Source organism: Geospiza fortis, unplaced genomic scaffold (genome assembly GCF_000277835.1).
Source record: "Geospiza fortis unplaced genomic scaffold, GeoFor_1.0 scaffold491, whole genome shotgun sequence".
NCBI classification, from domain to species: domain Eukaryota; kingdom Metazoa; phylum Chordata; class Aves; order Passeriformes; family Thraupidae; genus Geospiza; species Geospiza fortis.
The window spans coordinates 365607-379917 of NW_005054390.1; the positions used below are offsets into that span (position 1 = coordinate 365607).

Below are 14311 nucleotides of genomic sequence, written 5' to 3' on the forward strand. Positions count from 1 at the left end.
AGGAGGGACGTTGAGATGCTTGAGCGTGTCCAAAGAAGAGCAACGAGGCTGGTGAGGGGCTTGGAACACAAGCTGTATGAAGAGCGACTGAGGGAGCTGGGGGTTGTTCAGCCTGGAGAAAAGGAGACTCAGAGGTGACCTTATCACTCTCTTCAGCTTCCTGAAGGGTGGCTGTGGTGAGCTGGGCGTCGGTCTCTTTCTCCGGGCAACAACAGACAGAACAAGAGGACACAGTCTCAAGCTGCGCCAAGGGAGATACAGGCTAGAATTAAGGAGGAAGTTTTTCACAGAAAGAGTGATCAAATACTGGAATCATCTACCCAGGGAGGTGGTAGAGTCACCATCCCATGATGTGTTTAAAAAAAGACTGGATCTGGCACTTGGTTCCATGATCTAGTTGAGGTGTTAGAAGATGGGTTGGACTTGATGATCTTAAAGGTCTCTTCCAACCTAGAAATTCTGTTATTCTGTAATAGCACAATAGATATTGCTACAGTACAATTAAATAATACCAGGTTTGAACAACGTGACTTTTTTTTCTTCTTTCAGTGCTGTGTCAAAGCAAAATTCCTATAATACCCACACTATCTAACAGCATCAGCAGGATCACTAACTGCTTCAGTGAGAAGGAGTTTCCATATTATGAAATTTTAAGAAAACAGGAAAAATAAATACCACAGCTTTTTTTTCAAAGCAATACATGTGCTACAGAACAGATAACTTTACAAAACAGATTATTAGTTTTACAAAAATATATGCTGGATTCCTTTTCTCATTGCCTTTATGGTTCTTTCCTAAGGATCATTCACATAATAAAGTCAGTAGGAGGTGAAGGTGCTATGTTGTTTCTTCAGTGTCATGCACGCTGATGGAGAACTCCCTGCCAATAGAAACTGTGCATCCCAAAACAGTGTTCTCATCCATGAATGCAAATAACATGAGGGAGTCCCACCTGTTAGATAACTTTTTTTTTCTGTTTCATATTCTCTTTCAGTGAGAAACAGAAGCAGGCATGTCTATATGTGGACTTAGGTTATCTGTTTCAAAATGGTGAGTTGTTCTACCTGTGAAGGTGAAGAAAGTAAAGGGGCATGCTGTCTTACCATATTCTTATCAGGCATGTAATCAGGTTCTGAAGAGCAACTAACCCACAATAGTAATGATGTAAAGCAAATAAGTACTGTAATGTCGTACTGTGTATCCTGAGCAGATTCAGATACTCAGGGTTTCTGAGTTTTGAAATTCAAAATCTGTATTTTGTTGACCTCACAAAAAAGGGTTCAGTGTTTAGCTATCGCTTCCTGAAAAATTGTAAATGTCTCCATGTTGGATTGCTTGGGGGCTTCTGAATGGCCAGCATATTTTTACAAGTTTACAGTAGCTGTAGGACAATCTATGACACACCCCATGTGTGCTAGTATAACTGAGCATGGAGACTATGCCAATGTTTTGAACAGAATGTAAGTTTTTTACTCATTTCCAAATCTGTGTCATGAACTTCAGCAAGGTACTTGAAGAAAAATGTAGTAGCCCTATAATCGTTCCATACAAAGAATTTACTTTTTCCTTAGATAAGATTTCAGAAAGAATAGCAATATGCAAAGAAACACTCCAGATGAAGATCAGATTGCAATAAATTACTGTTCACCTGATACCCAGATGTCACAGAAATTGTTTTGCAGATAGACAGAAACCTCAACATAATGGTCTCCCAAGACACATTTTACCTAAATTCAGTGGTGGACTCACTGAACATACATACACAGGCAAGACTGGTTCTGCCACCTTTCCACATACAGCCATCTCCTAGGTCCTGTAAAGCCTCAGGCTTGGCAGGTGTAATGGATCTAGTGCTACGTACAGTGGAGCCAGTTGCAGGTGCTAGGTAACCCCTTGCAGCACTTTCTGCTGCCCTTTTTCTGGGTAGCACAATGAAAAATGGCTCATCCTATAGAGGGGAAATATGCATTCCCTCTGGCTTTTTAAGCTGGGACTCCCTGAAAGTTGGGTGCCAATGGGTTTCACTTGGTGTGCTTATATTCAGTGATTTTCTTCTGCTCTGTTTTTCTTCTCTTGTTCTTCTCATCCTCACCCCTCACTTACTTCGTCTGTATTTGCACCTTTTCTTTGAAGGATTTTCTGTGTGTTACCAAGCTTATAAAAAGCCTTATGTGTTACCTGGGAGAATAGTAACAAGGAATTAGGGCATGTGAGAATTGTCCTGTGGCCTTCATTGTGCTCGCAATCTCAGGGACCCAGCTGCACCTTTTGTTTGCTGTCTTGGTGGCTGCTGGGAGAGGAAATGTAGACACCATGCTATACAGCATGTGCTGTACTATGCACAGTTACAAGGATATGTTTTCCTTAAAAATTTAAATCAAAGGTATGGGATTGTACCATTTATTCCATGATCATTCTTCACATCTGCCCAATACTGCAGAAATCTGGAGCTTAAGCAGAATGTGTCATTGAGCTGCAAGTAAAGGATTGCTCTTGTGGTAAAAATCATAGCCTAACTTAGCCACGTGGACAAGAAGGAAAAGCAAAAAGAAGAGATGGAAAAGAAATAAAACCAATTTATCGCGGATGAGAAGAAAGGTGGAGTAGTTGAAACTCCTCCAGAAAGATAAAGAGAGCAAGTAGGAAAAATGACATTTTGCTCTTCAAAAAGTACAAGCAAATTATTCCATAAATTAAAGAATAATAAAAAATTAAAATTAAAATAATAATAAAAATAAAAAATAAGAAGGAAGGTATCCTAATATATAGAAGCAGCTTTGAAGATTATAGTGTATTTTAAGGTTGTTAAAAGTAATTGTTTCTTTTAATTTCAGAAATAAGGGAGTTATCAGTAGCATTCATCTAGAGAAATTGAGATTTTTTATAACACATTGTCTCTACTTTGGGCTGCTATAATCAATGTGATGTTAAAAGCAGTGGTTACCATGTGAAATGTATTTATGCTGAACCACACTTCTTTTTGTGTGTTACAATTCCCAGAAGAAATTTCCAGGTTAAACTTGGTTATTGAGATGAGGATCAAAAAGTTCTACATATGTCTATTTCCTGTACAACAGAAAGTTTATTCTGCTGAATTTCTAATCTTCTCTTGTTACTGTTACAAAATAAAATTTCTTACATTCCCATGGTATATTCAAGCAGCATATGCTAGATGCTAACTGCAGTTAAAAAGTAGCTGCATTTTACTGTAGTTTGGCATACTACATGAGTTAGTATAGATACAAGTGCACTGTCTGGTAAAGGAATTGCATGAATAAGGAATAGAGAGCAATAATGTAATTTCAAGAGATTGTTGAAACTCTATTCTCAGCTATTGTCATTAGATAAATAATATCCTCAACAAAAAATCAAACAGAACAGGTGTAAGTATATAGATGGAACATAGGAGACCCTGCTATAATTTTGAGAGCATATGGGAAGTTTTTGTAGTGAAATTTAAAAAGTGGAAAATAGAACCCTCAAGAATTAAAACAAGGGTGAATCTTTCTACCTGCTAGCAATCCTACTGCATATACAATTATCAGAATTCCATCTGGTCAAATATGACAGTCATATAGAATGAAAGGCAGATGGTTAGAACATGTCCTAGTCATACCTGCTGAAAGTAATGGAGCATTACACAACTTCCCATAAGCACGCAGTTCAGTCTTGCTGCAATTTAAGCAAATGTCTACCCTAAGTTTCATGAATTGTCTGAAGACATGGAAATTACCTGTATGATTAGATTCAGCTATTTACTCTACTGCCTTCAGGATCAAAACCTTAGAAACTAACTTCAACTCATGTAACCATTTTACAAATGGAATTTTATCTTGCTTGGGTTTATTTAAAAGTGCAGAGTAAATATTTTCAACTCATCTAATCCAGTACCTAGATGAGAAGTAGATATCATTGTGTCTTATCATTCTTTAATCAAGGTTATTTGCATAATATTGAAAATATCTTCAAGGCTGTTAAGATTCAAGATTGCTCCAAGGAATTCAAGCTGTCTGTATTCACTGGCAGGGATTACACCCTGATCAGAAATCTTAATAGTTGACTAGAGCAGCTCATTTTCTTGGAAGGTTATCTGGTTAATTTTCCATCTCTATTAACAGGAAAAAATTGGTTTTTAATCTGTTTTAATTTTCATTTAGCTTGATTTTGATGATGGAGAGTTCTGACTTGTTCTTTCATTGGATCCAGTTAGAAACTGGATCTCTTGATCTCTTTTCATTCAGGACTGAAGCATTACTGAGCTTCTATGTGAAATAACAGTTCTAGTGCTTTTTAGACACTGATCAACACATTTCCTGTAACAGTCATTTTAATTTGAAAATCACGTTGGAATGGAAAATAAAGCTATTGCCTGTCAAAATGAAGAATTTTGTCTTTTGACCCATAATTTTTTTTCTTTTGGTAGAAATCTTATCTGTGATTTGTCTCAGAAATGGGAACTATCTGATAATTCATATAATCCAAAGATAAGAGGATGTATAAAGGTTCCTTGTGCCATGGCTCAATCACTGATTGAATTTATAATCTGATATTTTTAGGCCGGTTTTGTTGTGAAATGAGTGTGAATTGAGCAGAGTGTATTTTTGTTGTTCTGTTTCCTGGAAGTAATTAATTTAATATTATGTAGAGCAGCAATTACTGAAAGTGTTGCTGCTGGGTAGGCTTATTTTCACCAAAAGAAATCATCTGAAGTATTTATTTCACCATCTCTCTTTAGTGTTTGGTAGTGTTTATATAGTCTATTGGTTTTTTTAATGCCAGTTATGAGTCTTCTAGAACTAGTAAAGGTGGGTAAAAAGTCAGTACTGGACTAGACTGATAATCAGACCACCTAATCAGATTTTTCCAAAGACATACCTAAAGACATCCTGCTTCAGAATTATGTGTTATTACTTTGCTTATCATTAGAAAAGGAAATATATGATCTTACCTTATTTAGAAGTTGTACCAGAGTTGTGAAAATATGTTTATTTCTTGCTCTTTTTATTCTGCTATTTCTTCCTCCTTGTCTCACATGTTTCTGTTATAAACTACATCTAATTTGTGTAACATTTTTATGTCCCTTTTAGGTATTGGGATTGGCGTCCTGGTACGGGAATATGGCAGTCTGTCTAACTTGGATAAGGTCTACTTTGCGTTTCCTGGGGAATTGCTGATGAGAATGCTCAAACTCATCATTCTGCCATTAATCATATCAAGTATGATCACAGGTATGACTGAAAATGTACTTGGTTTGTGGGACTATCATTGTGGGTTAGCTTTTTTTCTAAAGGAAATAAACCCTAAAAACAACTTGATGGAACTCTATACTGAGAAATAGAGATTTCATACCTTTAGGTTAAATTATTTGTTTATATAATGAGAATGAGAAAAGATTTAGAAAGATTAGCACTATTATCTATAACATTATATAGAGCTGTGAGCTAATAACTTTGCAAATCTATAGATTCTTGTATCTCTCTCTCCCTATTTTCAGAAGTGGGTTAAGCACATCGCAAGCCCAAAACTGCAACTGCATGTTCTGAGGTAGAGTTAACTGTTATAAGCAGTCTCATTTATGCCATTTCACAAGCAAGAGAGAGCTGATCTCATTGCCTTCCATGACAAAGAGGACATTCATGACCTATACTTCCTTGGTCTCAGCAAACTTCCCTTGGTACCTTGCATGAGGTGTAGCATTCACTGAACCCTTCTGCGAGTCCACTTGTACTTCCCCAAAACTGAAAACACCTTTGAACCAAGCAACTGCTTGGGGGACTATGTGGCCAGGAAGGGAAGAGAGAAGCAAAGCTTCCATCTTCTGGGAAAAGCAAGCGAGCTGTTGGCTGGAACCCTGCCCTAAATGCTAGAATTTGCTAACAGTTCATCCAGAGAGAAAACTTTGGAAAGATTTGGTGGAGAAAGCCCAAAGCAAGGAGACAGAACTGAACATCAAATAACCTTTCCTTAGAAATAACTTTTTTCAAAAAAGGGAAAGCCAAGTAAACTTCTCTTTATTCTCTAAGTCTTTACTGAGGGTGCAAGGATTGTGACTATTTTCTTTTAGCTTCTTGCAATGAATCATGACATATTGGTCCCTTTTCGTCTCCACAAAACTTCTGTTTTGACAACATATTTATGTCTAGATATTCATATCTGTAATGTAGGGTGAGAGGAACCCAGTGTTAGAATTGAAATGGAGAATGTCAAGAGCTGCAAGATCCAGAATGGAAAGCTGCCGAAGGCAGAATGAGAAATGATGTCACAAAATAGTCAAGGGTTATATCCAAAGGAATGAAGGGAGGATAAACAATTGTTAGTGTGTAAAGGTGAGGAGAACCTTAGTCTGTCTCAGGCTATCCAGGAAAATAAATATCCAGGATATTTATTGTGTTTAAATGTAACTGCCAAGATAAGATTAAGACATTTCTTTTTTTGAACAAGGTTTTATTTGTGAGTGAAGTTGGACTCTTGTCTTCAGAAATAAATTGGATCATTAGGATAATCATGAAATTAATTATTTTTTAAATCTATCTGTCCAGCACTTACAGGGGAAACAAGATCATCCTGTTAAAAAATATTGTGCTCACTTAATGTATAATGTTCCAGTATGAGTAAACTGCATTTGTAACTACTAACACAAGCTTGGATTTTACAGATTGCAGATTACAGTCAAATACAGAAATGACTGTATAATTGGAAATGCCAAGGTCAGAATCAGAGCATCTCATGGCGAGAAAGAGATGCTCTGATTCTGACCTTGGCATATCCAATTTCCTTGGCAAGTAAGGGCATATTTTTCCTACACTTCTATATTAGAATTTTAGGCAAGGGAAAGGAAGCAAGATACAAAAAACCAGAAGCTACTTCAGTAGAGTATGTAGGGCTTTGCAAATGAACCACAAATGTCGGTGCGTGATGCTATTTACCCATATCCGTCCTCAGGATGTTGATGAGATATTCCCTCTTTTAAAATAGGTATGTTAACCTTCCAAGCATCAGAAATACACATTTGAATTGAACAAGTAAACCTGTGAATGATTATGAAGCATACTAGTAATTTTTCTTCTTTTACACAGAATCATATAGAGATTGGAGGGGATCCCTTGAAACTATCTAATCCAATGCCCATGCAAGATGTCATGGTTTGATGCTGGCTAAACACCAGACAGCCACAAAAGTCATTCACTCACCTTCTTCTATTGTAGTTGGGCAGAGGAGAGGGAAAAAAAATTGGGAAAAAAATTAACAAAGGGCTCATGAGTTGACATAAGGACTGGGAGAAAAATACTCTAAGGGCAAACCAGGTTCAAATTTAAAGGTATAAGATAAATTTATTATTAACAGAATCAGAGGAGGATAAGGAAAAGTAAAATAAACCTTTAAAACACCTTTTCCCCTGCCAGCCCCTCCTTCTTTCCCACTGACAGTAGAAGAAGACAGGGCGTGGGGGTTCTGGTCAGTTCATCAGCTGAGATTTTGTGTTCGCTCAGGGAGAGGAATCTTTTCTCTGCCTTGCCATGGGGTCCCTCCCACGGGCAGACAGTCTTCCCAAACCTGCTGTGGTGTGGGTCACTTGTCCAGGGTCCACAGGCTGCAGTCCTCTAAGGACGGGCTGCTCTGGTTTGGAAGTAAGGGCCCTCTCTCTCTGTCTCTGGAAGCAGGGGCCCTCCCTTTCTATTTGGGTCTCCCATGGATCACAGGCCCCTCCAGCATCCACCCACTCCAGTGTGAGCAGTTCTTCCATGGGCTGCAAGTGGATCTCTGCATCCCCCATGGACTTTGTGCATTACAGGGGGACAATTTGCTTCACCACAGTCCTCATCTCACGTCGTATCTGATTTGTTGCTGTAAATCCTCTGTGCCTTTTTGGTTATTTTGCACCTAAAAAATCAACCCCGCCATCTGTACCCCCCTGGGTCGGATTGGGACAGTAGGTACCATTGTCAACAAGTTCTACCAATTCAGAGATTCCTGCAGGATCTCACAGTGCCGAGAGGTTCCGCATTGGGAAGTCCCTCGTTGTGTTTCTGCTGCCAGCCAGGTGACCTCGCCACCATGAGTGACGGCTGCTGTGGCACTGGCACTATTTAACATCTCCCTTCATGCGGGGTCTGGGAAGGGAAAGCCACCCCCACCTCTGTCCTTCTGCCCATGGCGTGGCTGACTAGGGGCGGCCAGGCAGGCAAGGCCCACTGTGGGCCGCATCGAGATGGCAGCAGCTACGGCTCATTGCCACCACTGGAAAAAACTGTGCACGTGCTGTTTTGCTTTTCTTCTTAAATATGTCATCACAGAGGTGTTACCAAGCTCTCTAATTGTGCCAGCAGCATGTCCATCTTCAGAGCCATCAGACATTGCCTCTGTCAGGCGTGATGGAAGCTTCTAGCAGCTTCTCACAGAAGCCACTTCTGTGGCCATCCACCGTTACCTAAAAATCTAGGCTGTGTGAAATCAACACACAGAGTCAGCTAAAGCAGAGTCTTCATATTCAGATTAAATCTCATGGGATTTTAAATTTTTGACTATTGTCCCGTGTCTTGTTTCTGGGCACTACTGCTAAGAGCCTGGCTCTGTACTCATTCCCACACATCAGCAATTTATACACGTGACTAAGGTCACTCTGAGCATTCTCCTCTCCAGACTGAACAGTCCCTGCTCTCTCAGCTGTCCTCATGTGAGAGATGCTGCAAAACCCTCATCAAAGTTGTGGCCCTTTGCTAGACTAAGGCCAGTAAGTCCCTTTCTTCTACTGGGGAATCCAGAAATAGACCCAGTACTCCAGGTGTGGCCTCACAGATGTGTTTAGAGAGATCACCTCCCTCCACATGCTGACAGTCCTTGTCACAGTGTTGCCCAGGAGTCTTTTGGCCAGCTTTGCTGTGAGATCTTACTGTCTCATGGTCAGCTTGTTGTCTGCCAGGACTCCCACGTCCTTCTCTGGACAGCTGTTCTAGCCAGTCAGCCTCCAGCATGCACTGGTTCTCTGCAATATTCCTGCCCAAATGTAGAGCTCTGCATTTTTTCATTTTTTCTGAGATTTCCCTCAGACAAATTCGCCAGCCCATGCAGGTACCTTTGAATGACCATATAGCCATCTCATACATCAGCCACTGCTCCCAATTTTGTCTTGGTGATTCATGCACAAAACTGTTACCTGTAAGCAAAATCTAGTATTTTGACGTGACATAAATTTACAAAAGGCATCAAAACTTCCTAGATGCCTTTGGACTCAGCATCATAGTCTAGTTAGAGTTATGTACCAAATGAGCCATTGTAATTGTCTCTGGTGCACACACTAAACCTTTAGTAAAGGCACAATAACACGACAATGTTTTTCTCTCCTGATGAGCTAATTGCATCCCCTTAACTTGTAAACTAAAAAGACATTCATTCTGGACCAGCTGAAGTGTTGTTGCTACTTTAACTGCAGTAGCTTTGAATATATTGTGGCACCAAGTGCCACTGAGGATGTGAACACATACACAGGTCCAAGAGCTGTGATCATCAGATACAGGCCCTATAGGCATCTGCATAATACCTGTATTCCAAGGAGGTGGATATCCTCAGAACATGTCTGGTCCCATCAAAGACAGCCAGCCAGCATGCAGATTATGGTGCTTTCCTTGCATATCCTACATTTATCAAGAATGATGAGGTTTCTTTGGTGGAAAATGCTTTTGGGTCTCATTCTAGAAAAGGCACCATCAAATGCAGAAATATGTGGCCTTGTCACTAGCAGTAAGGCAAACAGTGAGCTGTCTTGTTTACAGTCATAGCTAAAGATAAATCCTGGATCTTCCATAAATTTTTCATTCTCCTCTTTGTTTGCTTCTTAATTTTTGAAAGTGTGGATTTTGCTTTTAATCTGAAAATGCAAAATTTCAAAGAGGTCATGTGGTCTAACTTGACTTTAGTAGTAAGGCTTTTGACACTCTCCCATAACATCCCCACAGATCAACTGAAAACTGGTTAAAGAATTGCACAGTGAGGCAAATTGAAACCTGTCTGAATGGGCAGACCCAGAAGCTTGCAATCACCAGCACAAGTCTGGTTGGAGACAAGTCAGTAGTGATGTACCCCAGGATTCAATACTGGGGCCAGTCCTGGTTAACATTTTATCAATGACTGATGATGGAGCTGAGTGCTTCTTCAGCAAGTTCACAGGCTTGTTCAGAGTGCAGAAGAGAAGGTGACAGGGAGACCTTGTTTCAGCTTTCCAACACTTGATGTAGTCTACAGGAGAGCTGGAAGGGGTCTTTTTACATGGGCATCCAGTCCTGAGACAAGGGTCAATGGCTTTAAACTGAAAACAAGTAGGTTTAGATTAAATAGTGAAAAGAAATTCTTTACTCTGAGGTTTGTGAGGCACTTTTCAGGAACAGATTAACCCATGGAAGTTGTGTTTGCCCCATCCCCAGAATTGTCCAAAGTCATGTTGGATGGAGCTCTGAACAACCTGTCTAGTGAAAAGTGTCCCTGCCCTTGGCAGATGTGTTGGAACTAGAGGATCTTTAAGGTCCCTTCCAACCCAAAACCGTTCTATGATTCTATGATACAAAATACATCACCAAGACATTTTTGAAATGCAGTCTGTGGTTTTCTTTTTTAGGATTATAATGTCTTAAAAGGTAATGTCACATCCTGAAAAGAATCAGCTTATGCTTTAGAGATGGAGAGCTGTGGACAAATGCATGTCCCATGACCAGATCCCAATGCATTTGTGCATAATGATGTAAATCAAGCCACAGCAAAGAGAGTGTAGGTTGGAATCGCTCCTTGAGATTTCAGGATTTTCTGCAAAATTTGAAGTATTAATTATGTGAATTTGTTGGAATAAATTCCATCTTAGTAAAAAAACCCCTCACTGATTTCCTCAGTTAAATTAGGAACATGCTTCTTCCTTCTCCTTGGAGCTTTAATTAGAGCAGAAAAACCCTTACCTCCATTTTCAGATTCAAAAGGTAAAATTCTCCCTCAGAAGAGATGGGAGGCTTTGTAAAATGTGCTTTTCATTCACAAACTCAGCTCCTTTGAGTGTAAGAGATGAACATCATTGTTTACGTACTTATTTAGTGTACAAGTTGCAATTTATGGATTTTTTCCACTAACCTGCCTAGAAGCATAACTGTAGCCTAGTAGAAAACTGGCATAAGCACTAAGCATGTATTTGTTTTGAAAATCTTGGTTAATAGAACCTTGCTTTGGGGGTGGAATGGTCTGAGTAGTACTTCAACTCAGAGCCAAATTTTAATTTTTCTCTTCTTCTCATAATAATTTTAATGGATTCAAATGTAAACTTATTTATTCTCACCCAAAAGTCTACCCCTGATAATTTGGTTCAATATATGGAGCTCTTTTGTCTACTCATGAGATTTCTATGCTTCAAATTAGTTAATAGCATACTAATGCATCATTCATGTCAAGAAATTATTTGTATTTTCTGTCTTCTGCTGTAGTGACATGGGAAAATTGAAAATTAAAATCAAAAGCCTAGAGCGTTTCTCAAGATCATTGCTCTGATGTCAGAACTACAGTTGTACTGAGTGTAATACTCCACACCCCAAATCCACTTTTTTTGAAGTAATTCTCTAAAAGAAGAAATATTAGACAAATACAAAAATATGTGAATTTTAGGTATCCTGTAGGGAGAAAGAATTGAGAGAAATCTCTTATGTGCTTCATGGGAATTTTGACACTTAAATCTAATCATTTTGGGAGTACTTATGACATATAAAGTATCTTTGAAAGTCTTAGAAATTCACAACTCTAATTTCATTCCAAGAACGAAAATTCCCTGGAGTTGTGCAGTGTATTTCATTAAGGGTGGTATTTAGGTATTTCACTAAACAGATTAGTCCTCTTTAATCACTTTAGCTTTCTTTTTCATGAAGTGAGATTCACACAGTATGCAACAGCAGGAAATGTTTGTAAATCTGTTTTCTACCGGGATCCCAGTAGAACTTAGGTTGGAGACAACTGTCAAGTTTCCTGAACAGTTGTTCCCTTCTACTTGGGTACAAGCTGAGGAAACTTACATACCTAGTCTGAAGTTTTATCAGTCCACATAAAGTGTCTGGCCTTACTTCCTGCACCTAAGTTCCGTGTTAGTAGCTAGTGTCAGGAGATCTGGATCTTAACACAACATCCCCAGACATCCAGATACTATGAGAATACCATGGGTCTGCTTCCCATCTCTTTTCAATTGGTCCTTCTCAGATGGGGTTATATCATGCTGCCTGCCACATTGATTTTCAAACTGTAAGCCATGGATCTTGATGTGGAGATCTTTCTTCAGGGCTAGAATGTGTTCTGTCAAAAAAATTCACATCACATATGTGATAAATGACCTTTTCTTTGATGATGTTTCCAGAGTTACCCATAAATACCAGAAATTTTAGCTTTGTGTTAAAAGATGTGACACATAGCACAGCAGGTCCATGTCTCAGATCTCAATATTAGTGACATGATTTTATCAGCTGTTCAACATCTGTTTCAAGTTCTGCAATAATCTGTGCCTCATTTCTTATCTTTCCTCCCTGACAAAATATTAATAAAGCTTTTTCTTATGTTTCTGACCTCCCCTGCACTTTCAGCCTTCACAGACAACTTCAAAGAGACTAGAACAGATGCATGGGAGTTTCCTGCATTGTGAATTTCTGCAGCCTCAGCTATGGGGAGCACCAAAATTTCTTAAAGCCATTGATGAGACATTTGCAGGTACACATGGCATACTTCAGGAACAGTGGGAAAAAAGACAGTCTCAATTACGTCTCAGGGCAGCTGTAAGTGAGTTATAAATACAATGTCTCCTGAGCTGTGGGTCTGGCAAACTGTAAAGCTTCCATGGCTGTAGAAGTAAACTCTTGCTTTACTCCAGGGTCTGCTCTCCAGGGACTCCAGGTCTACTGCAGTCTGAAGCATCATGCCAGTTCCATTTTTCCCAATACTAAATATACACTCTTACTTACACTTGCTACTAATAGTACAAAGGCAATGATTTCACCACAAATCTGCCTCAGCAGTTTCTATTTCTACAAGTCCAAGAAGCGCAGCTATTGGGAGATGCTCCATTACTTACATCCTTAGGCATCCTTAACAGGCCCTGTGCATCACCAGCACAGTCCTTGGGAAATCACTGGTCTAGCTTAACATACTCAGGGACTGTCTTCTGAAGTACCTGCATGTTCTTTGTATGCTTTGCTGTTTCTTAAGCCAAAAGAGCTTCCAAGAAAATCAGATCCATTATCTAGTGTTTGTAAATTAGTTAACTGGGCTCAGACAGGAGACTCACCTCTTCCCTCTGTATCATTAATTGTGTGAAGGTCAGAAAACATTACAGTACTGTTAATGAGTTCTGCCTTCAGCTGTATTGAGGGATGTTGGAAGTTCTGTCCCTGCTGTCCATGTGCAGTCATTGAAGCAGGCAGGATGGCAGTCATGAGTTATTAATGGACAAGACTTTGTGCCCCTCTTCTTCAGATTACTTCTGTCATAGTCATCTACTCCTTTCCCATCAATATCAGTTGACCTTATACAACTGAGACAGCCCCTACATTATTTAAAGTTTTAAATTAAAGTAATAAAACTTTGAAGTGCACTTCTAGTTCATGGAGCACGATTACCACCAGCTCTCAAGGGCAAACAGCTCAAACAGAACACCCATTTTGTGGTACCAGCTGTCACTGCCTCCTGTCCTAGCCATATCACTGTGGGCATTGCTAGTAGTACCACTGTGGGTGGGTCTAAAGTCAGTTGGTGTCTTCTGCTGTTCTCTTGTGGAGCTCAAGACATATACAACTGTTCCACTAGATAAACCAGATTTCATTCACCTTTTTCACTCCATTTCCCTATGAGCAGATATCACAATTGATTAAAAATGCAGTGTCATGTTAAAGGGCTTTTTTAATAGCTTGGAAGTTAAACCTTGTCCACGTATACATTTTGCCACCAATAATTTTGAGGGAATTCAAGTACTTTCAATACTACAGTTTTCTGTACACACTCCATACATGTATCACCAGCAACAGTGCAGGGGCTATATTTCTACTGCATCCTTGAACTGAATCTGATTTCTGTAATGAATCTTGTTAGTCTGTCCACGTGTCTATCTTGGCAGATAGGTGTGTCATCTTCCTTCCTTTCAAGTTCTTCTTATATTCCAACCAAGGAACATCATCTCTCCTGAAAAGGCATTAACTTCAGATTATATAACCTCTAAGAGCTTTCTAGAGAAAAAACTAAAATGTTCCTAGAAGTGATGAATAGAAGGCAATACTAATACCCTCTTTCTCCACGTCTCCAATAAGCTCTG

General features: G+C 39.4%; 1 protein-coding gene across 1 annotated transcript in view; it reads left to right on the forward strand.

Moving 5' to 3' along the window:
• Positions 1 to 14311, forward strand: part of SLC1A1 (solute carrier family 1 member 1) — a 42528-nt gene that overhangs the window by 928 nt on the left and 27289 nt on the right. Inside the window, exons 2-3 of the mRNA XM_005425586.3 lie at positions 4646 to 4675; positions 5088 to 5228. Of these exons, the coding sequence (XP_005425643.2) occupies positions 4646 to 4675; positions 5088 to 5228 (171 nt within the window). The remainder of the gene's footprint in view (positions 1 to 4645; positions 4676 to 5087; positions 5229 to 14311) is intronic.